The sequence below is a fragment of the Manis pentadactyla genome, chromosome 4, assembly GCF_030020395.1.
Source record: "Manis pentadactyla isolate mManPen7 chromosome 4, mManPen7.hap1, whole genome shotgun sequence".
Taxonomy (NCBI): Eukaryota; Metazoa; Chordata; class Mammalia; order Pholidota; family Manidae; genus Manis; species Manis pentadactyla.
Genome location: NC_080022.1, coordinates 140,396,664 through 140,414,663, shown reverse-complemented (window position 1 = coordinate 140,414,663; position 18,000 = coordinate 140,396,664). Strand labels below are relative to the sequence as shown.

Below are 18,000 nucleotides of genomic sequence, written 5' to 3'. Positions count from 1 at the left end.
TGGGCAGTGTCTGACTGACACCGAATGGGTATTTAGGAAATACTAATTCTAACTGTTGGCTGTCCCTGGGGTGCAGCGGCCCAGCTTACTGGAGTTACCAGCAGAGGGAGCCAGCACCTCACAAGAGAAAGGGGCCGGCCTTACACAGAGGCTGGTAATTCTTGGGAATGGGACCCCAAGACCCTCACAGCCACCACTCTCTTCCCTAAGGCTAACCCCCATATCCCCAGATCTACCCCGAGAAGAGAAGTTAAGTCAGTGCCCTGGGGCTGGAGAGGGGTAGGTGAGATGGGAGTGAGATGAGGTAGGTGTTGGTCTACGGCCAGTCCCAGCTTACTGCTCCTTGGCCTCAGTCTTCCTCACCTCCCCACTTGAGAGAGACAGCCTGCCAAAGGGCTACTGTCCCCCAAACTGGGGAGAGAAGATGTCATAGGGACAAAGGTCTTCCAGGCCCAGGTTTGCAGGCCCAGCTTAGAACACGGTTCTTTTGACGCCTGACCAACTACTTCCTCTTCTTGTTCCTTTACCTGAGGGGCCAGCCTTAGACTACTCAGATGACCTGTTCTAACCCCACAAGTGCATCCCCTCAGGAAGCCTCTGACCCTTCTGTGCGCAGATCCTGGGGCTACTCCCCTTCACCATTTCCCACTGGGACTTCCTTGAGTTCAGGATCCCCAGTGCTACACCAGGCCTCAGGGGCAGGGCGGCACATGCTTGGGGGAACCCCACACGAGTTGAGACCTGACTGCAGCTCCACAAGGTCCCAGACTAAGATGCATGGTCTTTTAAGTCTCTCAGCCACCTCAGACCTATTTCTAATCTGCCAGATGGGGCTGGTTCTTGGCTTATTTACTTCACCATGCTGTTAAGAGATGAAACAAGATAATGTTTGTGAAAATGGTTTGAGGAAGTATAAAGTATTGCAAAAGTATAAGGATGACCAGAACTACAGTTCTCAGAGCCTGCTGAGGATTGAGCTTTAGGGTAAGAACTGGAGGGTCCCAAATCTTTTTCTAAAACTGACATGCATGGAAGTGGTGTGAGAAATAGCATCCCCCAAACATCAACAGGGTAAGGGCCCTGATGCTTCTAGCTGGAGGCCTTTCCTGAAGGTCTCTGCCTCTCGTTGCAACAAAATGACCCAGATGGTGCAGGCTGGTGGCTCCAGCTCAGGTTTCAGTGCAGGTTTATTTCAGTTTTATATTTTATTCCAGGCAAGTGCTTATTACATGGATAGTATTCATGTCTCAATACCTAAAGTCTTGAAGCATGAACAGCCACTAGAATACAGTTCAATAGTAAAAATACAATATGTACAAAATTAGGGTTTTTGTATTTTTTTCCCACACAGCAGATGTATCCAAACACATAAAAATCTCTACAGTCTGGGGTCGCTACAGTTTATATTTTAGGAAACGGAGACACAGTGACCGAGTTCTCACTGTAAACAAGGGTCACCTCTTTGGGGGACGGGGGTGAGAACCTGGGATGGATAACTATTCCTGGAGAGCAGAGGTTATGGTGACCCCCAACTCCCCACCAGGCACTCCCTGCCCTTCTTTGGCCTCCCAAGGAACCAACCTTCCCCTCTCCTCGAGGTAAAGACTCCCAGCCAGTGAGCCACTCTGAACATCAATAAGTAAAACACGCATGAGAGGTAAGATGTGTGTGTGTGTGTGCACGCATGCGTGCACATGCATGTCCTCTAGGCTGGAAGGGCTAGGGAGGGGAGGGGCAGGAGGTCCCACAGGACGAGGACAGATGTGGTCCTGACAACTCAGAGGGGCGTGCCCAGGAAGGGCTGGGCGGTGGCTGCCCAAGGGCACACAGCATCACAGCTTCACTAACGACACAAACAGCAACACCACCCACCGTCACCAATCTGGACATAGTCATTCGGCACTAGATTCGGGGGCCCCACTGCTGGGGGCAGGTGAGGTATCTGCAGGCCAAGGGACAGTTGGCTGGCATGAGTTTTAACTCTGAACCGGCCTCAGAATGCAGGAGGTGAACAGAGCCGAGAGGAGGGGCAGGTCCACCGTACTTCACCGACTTCCCTGGGCACCAAACCTGCCCCTATTCCTCTGCTCTTTCCATTGTGATCACACAGGGGAAAGTGATCCTGCCCGCTGACCCCAGAACATGGGTAGCAGGTGGCTACAGGAGCAGGAAGGCAGCAAGCTTGTTAAGTGGGGGCACTGTGTTGGGGTGGGTATGGGGCTTACTCCTGGAGGCCTCTAAGGAGGCAATAGGCCTTTGGTCTCCTAGACCAGGAAGGAACTGAAAGGTTCTTAGGTGTCTAAATTCATTCAAGACTGTTGCTGGCCTCCTCAGTGTCCCAAAGGGCACTGCCCTGACCCGCCTGCCAATGCAAGCTTCACACCTAGAGACACTCGCTTCCTGCCCCACACTGAAAGGCCATTGGTGTGTGTCCAGGTGGGGAGCCGAGTGTGCACGTGTGTATAACTGAGTATTGGACACAAGGCCACTTGTAATAAATACCCACATAAAAAGAGAAGCCAAAGCAGTCTGCCAAGGCAGAGGCAGGGAAACGAGCATCCCCTAAACCCAGGCCCCCTCACGCCACCCCACCCCAGCTCGGCCCTGCCCTTAGCCCAACCAAGGACCTTTCCTCAGGAAGGTGGTGGCACACAGCAGCCCCCACCAGGGAGGGTACACTCAGAACAGTCCCTGGAGAAGGGGATGTTTAGCGGAAAGAGAGGTTGGGAAGAGACCAGAGATGAGAAGTTGGGGTAGAAGCAGCAGCTGTCCTCGAGTCTGGGCCTGCTCCCTTCCCTGTAGGTCCCCAGGGCGTTTGGGAAGGGATTCGGGGCTTTGGCTGAGCCCCTGGATTTTAACCTTCTGTGTAGCTTCAGGCTCTGGGACCCAGACCAGAGGCAGGTCCATGTCTTGGAGGCTGCAGGAAGCACCCAGGCCCACCCAGACCTCAGGGAAGTGCACAGCACTGAGCAGAGCCCAGGGAGCCAGGGCAGCCAAGGCCAGGCAGCACCTTCCTTCTGGAAGCCAACAGCTACGCCTGGGGTAGGAACCGGGGTCCAGAGGAGCTCCCCTGGGACCAATGGTGGGGAAGGTAGCCAAGCCCTTCCTTCCTCACCCCACCATCCACCTTCCCTCCTTCCCTCCCAGGGCCAATGGCAAGGGTTGGGGGAGCTCAAGGAACTTGGCAACAGCTTGGGTTTGGTTGGTTGTTGGGAGAATCATTTTCACTAGCTTCTGTTTAACAAATCACAGTGACTGCCACTGGGTTGGAGAGTCCTGGGCTGGGGTGCCCACAGATCTGGGTGGAATTCCAGACCAGCTGCTTCCCAGGACCTGTCACCTGTACTCAGGGCAGGGCCTCCCACAGTCCCCAGTTTTCTGGGCCAAGTTGCTTCGGTTTTGCTTATCCTCTTTACCCTCCAAAGGCCTGGGAAGAGAAGGCTGGAGCTTGGGACAGGAGGGCTGGGGCACGCATTCACCTCACCAGGCAGAGCAATAGCAGCAGCAGGAGACAGGGTGGGGGAGCCAGAGAACACAACGTCCACATCGCACTGGTTTCAGGGGATGGGTGGGGAGGCAGGAACAGCACTGGAGCTGGCACCAGGATGGGTGGCACATTCACCAGGGTGTCATTCATCACTTTATCAAGTCCTAGTGCAGTGGGGTGACCCTCGGCCCTCTGCCCAGCTCCCAGGGCTGGCCTCTCCCTCCCCTGGCTCAGAGTCTCTGCACCCCCTTCCCCTAGGAGGCCTGGGGGTGTGTATGGGTGGGGTAGGCCTGGGCCTGGCTGGAATGTGTGGAGCTGGTGGGTGGGAGAGTCGGGGCTAGGTCCCCCTCCCTGCCCCCAATGGGGGGCCTCTGAGTGGCCACATCCTCAAGCCAGCTTGAGTGTGCTGACAGGGAAGGAGGGCATGGTGACCATGGTCACAGGGTTCAGCACTGTCTGGCCCACCAGCTGGGGATGATGCACCACCTGAGCCCCTACGGCTGGCTTTGCCATGACTGTGGCTGGGGGCCCCAGCCCAGCTGTGCCATTCACTTGCTGGTGCGAGAGGGTGTGGGCAATGTGGCTCACTGCCACAGGTTGGCTCACTGCCACAGGCTGTGGGTACAGGGGCAGCTGGGAGCCGAGATGGGCCACATGGTTGAGGGTGGCAGGGTGCACTGTGATGTGGCCAATGGGGGGTGTGGCAGGTGCCAGCTGCACAGCAGGGCTGGGGGCTGAGGGGGCAATGTGGGCAATGTGCTTCCCGCCTGGCCCCTGCAGAACATGGTTCACAGTCTGGATGACTGAGGCATGGGTGGTGGCTGTGTGGGCGATGACCGTGGAGCCTCCGCCAGCCGTGGCCACCAGATGGGCTTGAGCAGGAACCAGCGTTTGGGCAGGGGCAGCTGGTGGGGGAGGAGGTGCCGGCAGTGGTGTCTTCTGCTGTGGCGGCGGCTGCTGCCCGGGCAGGTGGGCAGGAGACAGGGCCACAGGCTGGGAAGGGGGGTGTGGGTGGGCAGGCAGAGGTGCAGGGGCAGTGCTGGGTGGTGGCTTCAGCAGCTCCGGGTGGGGGCGATGGCTCAGTTTAGGTGGGCCCAGACCAGCCTGGTCCTCCTCCATATCCTCGTCTATGTTGTCCTCACCCTCTGTGGGGGGCCACAGGGACAAGGACAGGTCAGAAGGGCTTGGGAAATAAGAGGTGGGAGGAGTAGATGCCCTGGGGGTCTGGGGAATAAGAGACGGGGCATCTTTTCTAGCAGGCAAAGAAAAGGACAGAGGCTGGCATTTGAGGGGCAGAGGTAACACTGAACAGGTGGCAAGTGGAGCTCACCGGAGGCAGTAGAGGTGGAGGCCTGGTCGTCCTCAGGCTGGCCTGTCTGCCGGAGCACGCGGTCGATCTCCAGCACATCCATCCACTGGCTCAGCTCGTGCTTGAGCTCTGCCAGCCGCTGCTGCGTGGCAATCTTCTCCCGTGCCAGCCGCTCCATCTCATGCTCATATTCTTTCTCCTTCCTCTTCAGGGACTGGAGAACAGGGCAAGGGGCAGCAGGATATTCTGAGCAGCAGCCAAGAGGCCCACTGTACCACAGACATCTCCCCACAGCCACCACCGTGCCACCAGGGTGGGCGATCTGCAGGGGCAGGTGCCCAGGCTGACAGGGGCTGGGAAAGATCACACCAGCCTCCTGGCTGTGGCTCTACCCTGTGAGGCCTAGCGTCCAGGGGACTGCAGGCTCTCCAGCAGGCACCACTGAAAGGAAGTACAGACACAGGCCCCTGCACAGACCCTGGAGCCTGGGGCCAGGGTCAGTCCTATCCCCACATCAACCCTGTCCTGAGGGGCTTTACCTCACTCTTGCCCCATACACCCTCCTGGCAGCCTCTCCCTCCACTTCTGTAGGAAGGACAGAAAGGGTAACAGATTCAGGTGTGCTCAGGCCTCTGCCACCACCATCCCACACCAGCCACTGGTGCCACAAGCCACCCTCCTGGAACCCATTCCCCACAGAACCCCGAACGGTCCCTTTTCTTCTCCCCACCACATCATGCACTGGTCTCTTGAACGTCAGTGTCCTTGGAGGGTGACTGCTGGACTTTGTGACCCCCACCACATCCCCCATATTTCTTCTTGACCTGCCTCCACCTTGCCCCCCCGCAGCTGCTGGCTTGGAACCTCTGCTCCGACCTCCTGGGCTAGTCCCCACAGTGCCTGCCTGTGCTATCTCTTGACAGTGCCCTATTTTTACGACAGCCCTCCAGACTCCCCAAGCTGCTAAACAACCCCCAGGCCCCAGAACATGCCCCGACCCTTCACATCTGTCCTGGAGTTGCAGAGATCAGTAAGAAATGGCTCTTGGCATACTTAACAGCACTGACTCAAAGCACCCCCGGGAGGGGACTCCATCCCTCATCTGGGTCCCCAGGAAGCTGACGCCACCCATGTCACTAAGAACAGTAGGTGGGAGCTCCCTTATCCACCACAACACCCTCCCCCTCAACTCCAGGCCCACAGGCAGCCTGGCGCCCCTTGGGCTGACCCCCCAGCTAGGTGCTGGGGACCGAGCCTCCCAGCCTGTCTACTGCTTCCGTCAGCAGGGTCTCCAGTATCCACAAGGCCAGCTTGGGTCATACTTCTCACTCCTTTCCATACCAGGTCTCTCTCATTCCCCATGACTTCCTGATTCTGACACTTTATCAGACCAACTCATCCAAGTCTTGCAGGCCTCCCTGCTGCCAGCTTCCCCTTGGACCTACTGTGTCTTGACTACTGGATCTACCAGGCAACATGGACAACCCTGGCCTGCTGCATCCTGAGTCCCTCACCTGACCTGCTCCTGAGTTCTTAGCATACAAAGTTTGCCAGTCCCAGCCAGGAAGAGGGCTCACTGGCCCTTCACACACCAAACCATACAGCTTGTCTTAGTTTTACTCTCTGAACACTCTTCCCAGACACTCGCGGATCCTCCCTTCTCACCCCCAAGGTCTTATCTGCTCGTGCTCCAAGACCATACCTGAGTCCCTACCTCCTCCACTTCCTTCCCCACCCCTCGCTCTCACCAGTACCCCCTCCTGCCCTCGAGCCCACACACTTGAGCATTTAACAAGACTGCCAGGCAGTACTTAATCAGACACTGGCTCATTCAACTCCCTGTGTGTTTCACGGTTTGCCCTTCCACCTCAGCACACACCGTCCCAGTCCAACCCTGTGAGGGCAAGGGCTCTTCTATAGTCAACTTTTATCCTCTGACCCTGCCAGAAGCCAGGGGGCCAGTGGCCCCAGGATCGTGAGGACATAAGCATGTTAGTTCCTACCTCTATCCTGTCTCTCATCCCCAGAGAGTCACAGTACCCATTAGGCCTGAGTTTCCTGATTCCATTTCCCTGGGGCAGTTCTGCAGTTTTGCAGCAGCCTTTCCTGATGGTCCACTCGCCCCTCAAGGGTACAGCAGCATCCTCAGCAACATCCACCAGTCAGGCCCAACTCCCCTGCCCTCCCTCCTGTCCTTGCATGTCTGACCTCACCAGTAAGAGGCACCTCAAACTGTTAGTGCCCATGACACAAAACCCAGATACAGCCGAGCTATATATTGGCCTGAAACCTGCGAGTTCTACCCTTCTGTTACACCAGTCCCAGGCCACACACAGCCACCTCTATTATCCTGGCTTTGGGATTAACCGGCTTCTCACATTTCTGCCAGAAAGATCCCTCCCCTTAACATACATACACACACCTGGCTGGCTTCTCAGCTGGCTCTACCCTGAGAGGCCAATGCAGGACATGACATCGGATGAGAGGCTACACTAATGATGGGGTGTGTGGTGGGTCAGCCCTCACTCAAACCTGGGTGCTGACAGGGTGGGTAGCTTTCTGGCTCACAGAGAAGATAATGTTAGTTGCCAAAACCTCCTCTTCTCACTAGCACAGTTCTCTACAGGACCAGAGGCCCCTGGAGAGTTATCCCAGGGTCTAGCTTTAGTCCACACTGCTTCATTTTAAACCCATTTCCTTTCAATCTTTTTGAATTCACTGAGGTTTCTGTGGCCTAGTATGTGGTCTATTCTGGAAAATGGTCCATGTGCACTTGAGAAGAATGTGTAGCCTGCTGTTTTTGGGTGTATAGTTCTACAGATATCTGGTAGGTCCATCTGTTCTAATGCGTTGTTTGGTGCCTCTATGTCCTTATTTTCTGTCTGGTGGATCAGTCCTTTTGAGGGAGTGGTGTGCTGAAGTCTCCTAAAATGAATGCATTGCATTCTATTTCCTCCTTTAATTCTGTTAGTATTTGTTTCACATATGTAGGTGCTCCTGTGTTGGGTGCATAGATATTTACAATGGTTATGTCCTCTTGTTGGACTGCCCCCTTTATCATTATGTAATGTCCTTCTTTATCTCTTGTTACTTTCTTTGTTTTGAAGTCTATTTTGTCTGATAGAAGTACTGCAACACCTGCTTTTTTCTCCCTATTGTTTGTATGAAACATTTTTTTCTATCCCTAAACTCATTTCCTTTCTAAGATTGTCTGGATGCATGGTTTGGCAACTGCCTACTCCTCATTCTGTTTCTGTCCATTTCATTGCAGTTTTTTTCAAATCCTTTGCCACCTCCAAGCCAGTCTGGGTCATGTTGGGGGCTACAGCCTCCCACAGCTTCCCACCTCAGCACACTAAAGCCAGAGCACATCCTATGTGGTCTCTCAACTACTTCCTTTCAACTCCCATCTAGTGTCCTGCTGGCCCCATCTCTGCATGGTGACCCTTCCAGCCATATTCAACTTCCAAAAATGCATCCTGTTCCCTCCCAAAAAACTCTGCCCTATGCTGGGCTCTCTGCCCACCTCTTTCCTAGGTTACCCTGAGACTTTTAGGTCTCAGCTCAAAGGCCTCTTCCTCAGCAACAACTTCCCCAACTCCCCAGAATCGATCCTGTGATCCCTGTCCCTACTACATCCTCATGGCATAGTCCTGTTTTGTTTATAAGCTACTCTTAAGACAAAACCTAAGGACAGAGACCCCACTTTTCTCCTTGCTCCAGCTTTCTCAGAATCAGGCACAGGGCTGTCCAAAAGCACCTCAATGAATAAATGAGTGAAGTTGACGATTTATAGACAGCCTTAAAAGTTTTCTTCTATTTCTGCTTCCACTGCTAGCCCCAGGACAACCCAGGTCCACCAAACCCATGCGCTCAGTCTGCTCGCCCTACTGAGTGCCTATTTCTGATTTATTTTCAAATCCACACCTCATGAGAACAAGGCTCCCCACCCTAAGTATATATATCTGCTAAGGGGAATTTTACATTCTGTCCTTACTACTACTACATAATTGTTAAGGTAGTATTTGTAGAGGCCCAATTCTAACATCTCTTATGACAAAGATACTACTGTTTCCTTGTCTGGTGTTATCACAATACAGAAGAGAAAACTGATTATCACACAAAATGTCACAGCATTTGGTTAGGGACTTGCTCCCAGGCCCTGTGACTGAGTATAACTAAAGGACCAGTAACTTACACTCAAGTCCAAATATTTGCAAAAAACATCCCAGAAATAAAGCTCCCTGAGACTCTCTGAAACCCTCCGCCCCTAACGGCTCTGAGGCCCCACCCCTCCCAGAGCACGCGCGCACCCACGCGGCCCCGGCTTTGCTGCGTCACTCCTCGCCAGACGCACCCTCCCTCCGCGCGCGCAGGAGCCCCGCCCCGCCCGGCCCGGCCAATCCGTGAGCCCGGCCCCACCCCTCCCGGGTGCCAGGAAGCCGCCTGGAAGCGCGCCAGTTCCTCCCTCTGGTCCGGAGGGAAGGCGGAAGGGCGCGGGCTCAAGAGAGGCGAGAAGGGAGCAGCCGGGTGGAAGCCGCGGCGAAATAGCGCCTCCGCCCCTCAAATCAGGCTCTAGTTACCTTAGGGCTGTGACCCGCAGTTGGGGCCGGGGGAGGGACGGCGCCCCACCGCTGGCTCCTCGCCTTGGCGGACCCTCTTTGCCATCACCTCGTGAGGCCGTCCAGCCCCCTGGTCTCCCAAGCGCACCGACAGGGAGACCCCAGGGTCCCCCGCCCCCAGCCCGCGCGGGCAGGGAGCCCTAAGTCCCTCCTACTCCCCAAAGTCTCCGTTCCGATTCTGTCTCTGCTGCAGCCGACCGAGGCCGTCCGCCCCACCCCCACAGCCTCCTTCCCGGCACGCGGAACCTTCGGCCGGTTGCCAAGGAAACCGAAACTCGGGCTGTCATGGCAACTGTCTTATCAGGCGGTTGCCCCCCTTCCCGTACTGCAGAGGGAAGCCAAAGCTCCCAGGGAGGGACGCGCGGCCAGGAGGGCTCCTGGAAAAGGTTTTCTTTCTTTTTTTTTAAACCCAGACAGGAGAGCGTAATTTTGAAAGGCTCGGTGACCCCGGGGCTGTCACCCGGTGAGACCGCGGCATTTCTCCAACCCCAGGTTTCACCCCCTAACTCGGGTCATGGCACCTCAATGGGATCACTGGAAAGATCTTAATCCTTCTGGGGTAAAAGTGGGGGGTTCCACCGGCGCGCCGCCGTGTGCTAGGAGCAAAGCCCGAGGGACATTCCCCACCTCCGACGAGCAACAGACTCGGGCCCAATCCGATTCCCGCCCAGGCACCGCGGGGAGGCAGGGTGGAGGCGCGGAGAGGTCGCAGCTCTGCGCCCTTCTCATCCACGGACACTAACAGAGTCAGGCGCTAAAGCAAGACCGGGCACCGGGTTTGACACCGAGTAGCGGGGGCCTTGCCCACGGCTGGACCCGACGGGGGAGGGGAAGGGAGCGTCGTCGTCGTCGCCCTGCCTCGCGCAAGCGCGTCTGTCTTCCGGTCCCCCTCCCGGGCGGGGAGCCCCGCTGACGTCAGCCGGGCCATGTGCTCAGCGCCCGCGTGGAGGCGGGCGGGGGCACCCGCGAGGGAGAGAGCTCGGGGCGGGGCCGCGGCGAGGGGAGGAGGGGAGGAGGGCGGGAGCCGGGAGGAAGCTCTCGCTGCTGCGGCGGCGGCCCGCCCCCCTTTCGGCGTGCTTCCCTACCCCATACCTGGATATACCGCAGCGCCGTCCGCAGCACGCTCAGATTCGATGTCTTCTTGTCGTCCACATTAGGGATGTTGCGTTTCAGGGTCTCAAAGCATTCCTTCAGATGGGCCCTCCTGGGAAGAGGGAGCAGCAGTGGTCAGCCAGCGCCAGGGGCCAGGGCTGGGAGGGAAGAACCCAGGAGAGCTTGGGGACCAAGGGTGGGCAGTCCCGGTAGCAGGCGGGGTGGGCCCATAGTCACACACGCACGCTCACACACCTGTTCTTCTCCAATTTGTTGTGGACTTCTCTGGTTCCGATCCTGAAACCCAGACAGACAGGAGGCTCAGGGAGGAGGGCCCAATTAGGCGGCCTTCCGGCTCCCTGCCTCTACTCACAAATGGCCACAGGCTTTCTATCGCCGACATTCTCTCTCTACAAAAGCAGCAATGGGAGAGGTTTACCCTGTGCCATAGGCGTACACCCCCTGGAGGGCACAGTATTCTCAAAAACCCCATTAAACACCCTCCACCATGCTGCCACCTGTGAGAAGATAGAGAAACAGCCAGTTGACCCCAGCCCTCACCCAGGAGGCCCATAATCCAATACTCTGTCTAAAGTCTTGCGAATGCCATCGGCCCAATCTTGGAGCGGGTCAGGGTACACAGAAGCCTAGCAACAACAGAGGCCAGTGGCCATTCCCCCTCCCACGGTGGGGATGGGCATGGGCACAGAGATAATGTATCCAAATATATGAGGGCACTTCTAGATTGGGGAGGTAGGACATGGCTCTGCAGGGCTAGCTCGGGAGGGTACTTTCTCTTGCACACACAGCCCGGGGGTGGGCAGTTCTCTCCATCCCGACCAGCCTGGACTGCCCACACCTCACTCACCCCCCAGGCCTCTTCTTCTGTTCGCTGGATTTGATTTCTTCAGCTGGTGCCAACTTTAGGGTCCCAAGAGTGGGTGGGGGTGGCTGCTGGGGGGCCAACTGGGGCTGGACTCCAGGGTGTGGTGCTATGGTCAGGATGGGCGTGGGGAGGGGCTGAAGAGGCTTGGGGCTGCCAGTGGGTGGAATGGTGGTCTTGGAGTCTGGCAGTAGGGGAGTAGGGGTGGGCACCTGTGGCCTGGTAGGCAAGGGGGCAGACTCCTTAATGCCAAGTCCAGGAGTGCTAACCAGGGCGGGCTGGCGAGGTGCCAGGGGCAGAGGCTGGGGTGTGGGGGCCAGTGGCGGGGGCAGAGGCTGAGGGGAGTTGGTCATTACTGGAATAGGAATGACGGTAAGTGGGGTGTGGGTGGCAAGTGGTGGTGGGGGTGCCGGCGGGGGTGCCGGTGGGGACAGAGGCAGAGGTGGCGCCTCCATGCAGGGTTCCTCCACAGGCAGGGCATGGGCCAGTCTGGCTAGGCTGCTGGCCTTCTTCTGCTCCTGCTCCCGTTCCCGCTCCAAGTGAAGCCGCTCCTGCTCCTCTACACAGAGAGAACACAAGGGGTGTCTCAGCAGGGCCAACCATCCTGGGCCCCAGCTTTACCTGTCCCCTAGCTGTAACCCATCCTCTGACCCTGTCCCAGTCAGTGCTCAGTGACACCCCTGCTCAGTCTGAGACACCACAAATACCCATCCACATCCAGCTAGGCGCTGGGCTAACAGCTGGGGGCACGGCTGTGAACGAACAGAATAGACCTGGTCCCTCCCTTTGGGGAGCTTCTGGCCTGGGAGGTGAGGGGAGGGACAAGCAACAGGATAACAACCCAGGCTTGGGGAGAACAGGGCCTGTGGCAAGGCAGAGCAGAAGCTGTCAGGATTCTGAAGGTTAAAGGGTTACGCAGGTGATAGCAGGGAGGCTCAGGAAGACTGAGAGGTGTGGGGTGATAGATAAGGTGGGCAGAGGCCAGTCCACAAAAGACTTCACAGGCCACCACAGGAGAATGGAGTGGGGTACACAGAATGTAGCTTCTGGGGAAAACCCTCAACAACAGTATTTACCAAGTACCTTCTAGAGGTCAGGCAGGACCTTCATCTCACAGATGATCTAATTCAGCTCAGAGAGACAAAGTGATTTGTGAAGGGTCACACAGCAAGTCACAGGTAAAATGGGCTAGGTCCACCCAGGTCTCCTGACTCTGAAGGATGCCTGTACTTGCTGTGCCAACACAAGCTAGGTGCCTACACACACACACACACACACACACACACACACACACACACCTGAATCCTCACAAGAGCCCCATGCCACGGGCAGGACAGAAACATCACCTTCGGTTCACACATGAAGCAGGCCCAAAGCTCCCAAGCTAGGTACCAATGCCTCTGGCTTCCCGAGGGACCATACAAAACACACGAGGTCTTTTTCTCTCAGCAGCAGCAGCAGCACAAACTAGAAAGTAGTAAGAGGCAGGTAGGAAGGAAAGCCAGGCTTTTTCACAGGGTTGGAACAGGCAGCAAGCCAAGCAACCTTGCACTCTTCAGTTCAGCATAAGGTGAGGTCTGTTCTGGAGATGGCTGAGAACAGAAGGGAAGTGCGCTCCTCCTGGTCCAGAGGCCCCTCTCCATCTCTACCCTGTCCCCTCCTCCCAGGCCCCACCAGTCTGGTTCCCTGGCTCCAGGGCTGGCTGGGCCAGGGCCCTGGGGAGCAGCTGCAGCCCCCAGGCCAGGGAGTAGGCCAGTCCACCAGCCCTCCCTCTTGCCCTGGATTCTGATTCGCCACACAATTGACTAACCAAGATGATGGCACTGGCCCAGCAGACACACCCCAAACTCCCCACCCCACAAAGGGGTGGGGCTGGGGGGACAAGGTTGACTAAGTGCCCCCTACAGAGCAGGGTATCAGTCCTCACGTGTCTTTCAGGCTCAGGGACCCAAAAAAACCAATCAACAGCTTGAGTGTGAGACAGGCCAGCTCTCAGCCCCTCCCTCCCACAGAGGAGAAGAGGCAAGGAGGAAGTAGAGGGGAAGTGTTCCGAGACTCGGTGGTTTCCCAGCAGCCTGGGCCTCTTCCGTATCTCCCCTGCCCTTCAGGAAGGGGAGCTGCCAGGCCAGTGCCAGCCTGCTCCAATGGGGAGGCCTTGCTCTCCCAGGCCTTTCCAGCCAGCACTGGCTTATGTTACAACCCTGAGAAAACCATCTCTCTGTGCTCCGGCTTCCCGGAGACCACACTGCCAAAAAAGCTGGTAGAGTTCCAGCCAGGAACCTTCTGGCCCACCCTGGGACATCCCCAATCTGACCCTCCCTCCACCCCATCCCCAAGACAATGGCCTGGAGCTCAGGGCCAACACAAGCTCACTTTGATTCCTTTGAGCCAGGACCCAAACTTTCACTGGCTTTGGGACAAAGGTTCCATTTTTCCATATGCAGGGGAACAGACAGAGCCCCAAGGACAGGTGCCCTGGGAACCCAGAGTGAAAGCAAACTTCGTATTTTCCATATTTTAAAGCAACTCCAAAGATCACCCAGGAGATAGAAACTTCCTCGTTCTCACCTACCCTCTCTGTTCCAGAGCCAGGCAGGTATGCCCCACAAGGTGCCAGGAAGGACCCAGGTGAACAGCCAAGCTCTATCACACCAAAAATTCCTGCCTCCTCCACACACAGCAGTGATCCTCTCCCTACGCACCGGAGAGGCAGAAACTGTGTGTGTGTGGAGGGCAGGCACTGGCAGCCATTCAGGGACCTACCTCAGGAGCAATATGGGTTCAGACTCAAAAAATACTGCTCTGCTGCACCCATGGGTACAACTCCCTCTCTCACTACCGTGCACACATACACACACTCAGGCACCTTCCCTGGGCTCTTTCCTGAAGCTGCCCCGAAACAGTTTAGCATGATTCCTCTGGAGTGACCCAGGGACCACAGTGGAGAGAGTGGGCATGGTGCTGTCTTCAGCTATCCCAAGCCACTGTGGCCCAGGGGCTCAGCAGACAGTGGGGCTTGAGGAGTCTATACTAGGTGGCCCCGACTGTTCCAGAGAATTCTTCCCTTCTTCATGCTAACAGGGAGCACAGCATGTAAGCCAGGCCCAGGGTGCTCCTGATTAGGCAGGAGAGGGTCCCATTCCAGCCATCGCCATGAACGCTGGAAACGAACAGGCCCTCCTGCTGACTACCAGGCCTTGCCCTTTCTCCTCTTCCCTCTCACACAGACGCCTGCACATACACATCCTCAGGTTCATCATGTGAATGTGCTGACTGGTCTAGGTCAGGAAGCTGCTCCTTGAGGTTGAATGGGGGCATGGACTGGAGGATCCCTGTTCAGAACTGCTCATCAGATACCTACCCCAGGAAAGCAGTTCTGGTCACCTCCTTTTCTGCTATTCTTCCCACCCCAAGTAAGCAAACAGAACCTCAAGGAAGAAAATGAATTCTAGAGATTAAATTGCTGCAGCTGGGTCTAGCCAACTGTATGTGAGTTTCTGGAATGGAGCTGGCTTTCTAGCATCCATTCATCCATCCCCTAGGATCCTTGCCCTACCAACGAGAAGCTATGACTGGGCAGCTAAACTAGGCCTGACTCTGCTCTCTGCCCCCAGGTTTCACTACCTGGGGATAAGGCAGGGACTCTGCAACTTCTTTGGAGAGAATCACTTCAAGGTTCCTTCAGTGTCACTCTCTGCATCCCCATACTTCTTACTGTCAGCCTGGACTGACTTCTTATTGGGAGATGTGAGAGATTACAGTGGGGGTCTTCTCCCCTTCCCTATACTGCCAACCAGCATGCAGGCGAAGTGAAGGTGAAGTGAATGTTCTCTTGGGGCAACAGCAAGGTCAATCCTGTACACCTCTAGCACAATGGATGGTACACAGTAGGGACACAATTGGTACTCCTGAACTGCACTGTATTGATGACAGGGGCAGGTGATTCAGTCTCTCCAAATGTCTCCCTACCCCCAACCTGCCGCTGGGCTCGCACGCAGGACATTCTTTGTCACCACCAGCTTTATCGATGGCCTGACCCTGCGCTGGACCCTTAAGACAAGAGGGAGGAGTACGTGGGCTGATGTCTCAGCCCATCAGTTCCACAAAACCCAAGCATCTAAGTCACTCATATCTAGAGTGACTCTTGACCTTGAGAGGCCGGTCGACCCGAGTACGTCCGCGGACCCGCCGCTCCCCCGCCCCTGGCCCTCTGCCGCTCCCCCCGCCTGCCGCCGCGGCACACGCTGCAGGCGCGCGCGCACACAACACACACTACTACCTCCTGCATGACTCATCACTGAAGCACAATAGGCAGAGAGAAAGGAAAGGAGAGCGAAGCATTCTCCACCTCAACCAACTCGGCTGAGGGTTTGGGATGCGGGAAGCTGGAAGGGACAGGAGTCCCCGTATACTGCACACACACCGATCCAGAGCTGAGGCCCTCGCAGCGGTCCGGAAAACAGATCTTTACCCAAGCCCCTATTTCTGCAGTACCCTGAAGCTGGGGACGACCCACAGGGCGCACAGGGATAGAAAGCATCTGAAATCTTCGTCTCTGCCCCTGTCGAGGGAGCGCCAAAGTTGCGCCTTCTCAGCCTGATGCATTACACAATGCGCCAGGGGTGTTGCCAGTAAGGAGGTCCTGGTGAGAATATTTCCCGAAACGTCAGTGGGAATATGCGAACTCCAAATATCCGGCTGCCCTGCAATTCGGGGGGTTTCCTTCGCCCCAGGATCTAAACAGTAGGTTAGGGCGAGAACCTACAGGTGAACTCGGCTCCTCCTCCGCAGGGCAAAGGCTCTTACTGGGAGATGCCCAGTGACCACAGCCAAGGCCCAACCCGGCAAAAGGCCCTTCGCCAGCCCCGCCCAGGCCCCGCCCCCGGCCGAGCGCGAGGCAGCGAGGAGGGATCCGGCCCCGTCGTCCCCAGCGGGAGTGTCCCCCGTGCACGTGGTCGGGGGCGGGGCCCGTCCACGTCACCACCTGGTGTAACCAACTGGCTTGGAACGCAGGCACACGCAACATTCCAGCCAAGAGCGGGTTTGGAACGCGCAGACACGCCACATTCCAAACCGGCTAAAGTGGGGCGCAGCAAGGGCCTGGGGGCTGCCCCTAGCGATCTGTCGGCAATTCTTCGACACCTAGTCTGCCCGGCTCTCCCCCAAACCCCTGACGCGCGACCCAGCCCAGCTCTGGGAGGCGGGGTCAGGCGGGGCTGGCCAGGATCATAAGACACGCGATGTCATTTCATTCTGCAAAGGCCGCCTCCGCCCCAAGCAGCGCGTAGATCGGCCGGGAGCGCCCCCCGCACCCTCCCCATAGGGCCAGGGAAGCCGGGGAGCTGCTCGGCGTAGAGTAATTCCTACCCTCCACTCCGTTACACACACGCCCACTCGTGTGCACTATACACTCGCCCGTGTACACGAGCGTTCATCCATCCGTCTATCCATCCGCTCTCCCCGAGGCTCACATCACACAACCCCGTGCACACAAGCACGCAAACGCGGGTCTGCCACCCCCCACGCAACACCATTCCTCAACACCCCCACCCCCAGCTCACACCCTTAGTGCTACCGAGGGTGCCGCTGGCCCACGAGAAAGGAGCCCCCCACAAAAGGTGCACAAGGGGGTGGCAGCGTCTGTGCGCCCACGGGAGCCGGGTCCCTCGCTGCATATTAATGAATTCATTAATTAATTACACTGCCCAACAACACTCCTCCCCGGGCGGCGGCTCTGGCGCGGAGCCCTGCGCTGCCAGGCTTTAGGGGCTACCCAGAGGGGTCCTGCCTGCGGTTCCGCGCGGCGCGGGGACCGGGGTCGCTCGCCCCCCTGTTCCGCGCCCCGGGGACCCAGCCCGGCCGCTCACCACGTGCTCTCTGTTGTTGCTGCGCTTGCCATTCCAGGAAGCGGGCCGCCTCCAGGAGCGTCTCTATGCTCATTGCGCCGAGAGCTGCTGGGGGCGCGCCGGGGCCGAGACTGCGGCCCGCGAGCCCGGCACAGGTCAGGCTGGCGGGCAGGCAGGAGGGAGGGATCACCTCCGGGGGGGCGACAGGGCTGGGCGGCGCGGCGCACTCCGCAAGGAAGAACGGGGGAGCGCCGGCAGAAAAATCAATGTTTCCCAAAATATTTGCAAAATATTATTTGCAAATTAAAAAGAAATTGATGCAAAAAAAAAAAAAGGTGGCACTGCCTCCCTCCTTCCCCTCCCTCTCTTCCTCCTTCTGATGCCTCCCTCCCCGCGGCCCCCGGGAGTCCCGCCGACAAGAAAAGGCTTTGCAACAAGATGGCGAGGAGGCACCGACACACACAACAAGGGAAGGAGCCGCGCTGCCCCCGGCCGCCGCCCCCGCTACTACACGGGGGCCGCAGCCAAAGCCCGGACCGGAGCCCCCGCCCGCAGGGCCGCGGCTTCTCACGAAGAGAGGGGCGGGGCCCTGAGGGTTGGCCCCACCCACTATAGACGGCGCGAGCACACGTGGCTAAACGGGGGTGGGAGAAACTCTAGACCGCTTCGCGCCCTGCATTTCCGCTTTCCCGCCTCGCCCCGCCCCGATTGCGAGCCAAGAGTTGAGCAAGGGCTGCGTGCTGGGGTCATTCACAACGAAA

General features: G+C 57.4%; 1 protein-coding gene across 2 annotated transcripts; it reads right to left on the bottom strand.

The window, feature by feature from the left end:
- Positions 1-1,169: 1,169 nt before the first annotated feature.
- MNT (MAX network transcriptional repressor) lies at positions 1,170-17,770 on the bottom strand. Of its 2 annotated transcripts, XM_036906153.2 has the most exons (6): positions 17,261-17,764; positions 11,379-11,952; positions 10,766-10,807; positions 10,511-10,622; positions 4,818-5,010; positions 1,170-4,632 (listed from the first exon to the last, which is right to left on the bottom strand). In XM_036906153.2, exons 1-6 carry the CDS (start codon positions 17,331-17,333, stop codon positions 3,875-3,877), a joined length of 1,752 nt encoding a protein of 583 aa, XP_036762048.1. In that variant the 5' UTR covers positions 17,334-17,764; the 3' UTR covers positions 1,170-3,874. The 2 variants fall into 2 exon arrangements, with proteins under 2 accessions (XP_036762048.1, XP_036762049.1); XM_036906154.2 differs by lacking the exon at positions 10,766-10,807 and having other exon boundaries at positions 17,261-17,770.
- Between the last annotated feature and the right edge of the window lie 230 nt (positions 17,771-18,000).

Excerpts from the sequence above, each read along its gene's own strand:
- MNT (XM_036906153.2), bottom strand. The coding sequence starts at position 17,333 with ATGAGCATAGAGACGCTCCTGGAGGCGGCCCGCTTCCTGGAATGGCAA. Across the intron at positions 10,808-11,378 it reads CAGAAGAAGAGGCCTGGGGG|GATCGGAACCAGAGAAGTCC; the intron begins GTGAGTGAGGTG and ends TCTGGGTTTCAG. Across the intron at positions 10,623-10,765 it reads AACAAATTGGAGAAGAACAG|GAGGGCCCATCTGAAGGAAT; the intron begins GTGTGTGAGCGT and ends CCCTCTTCCCAG.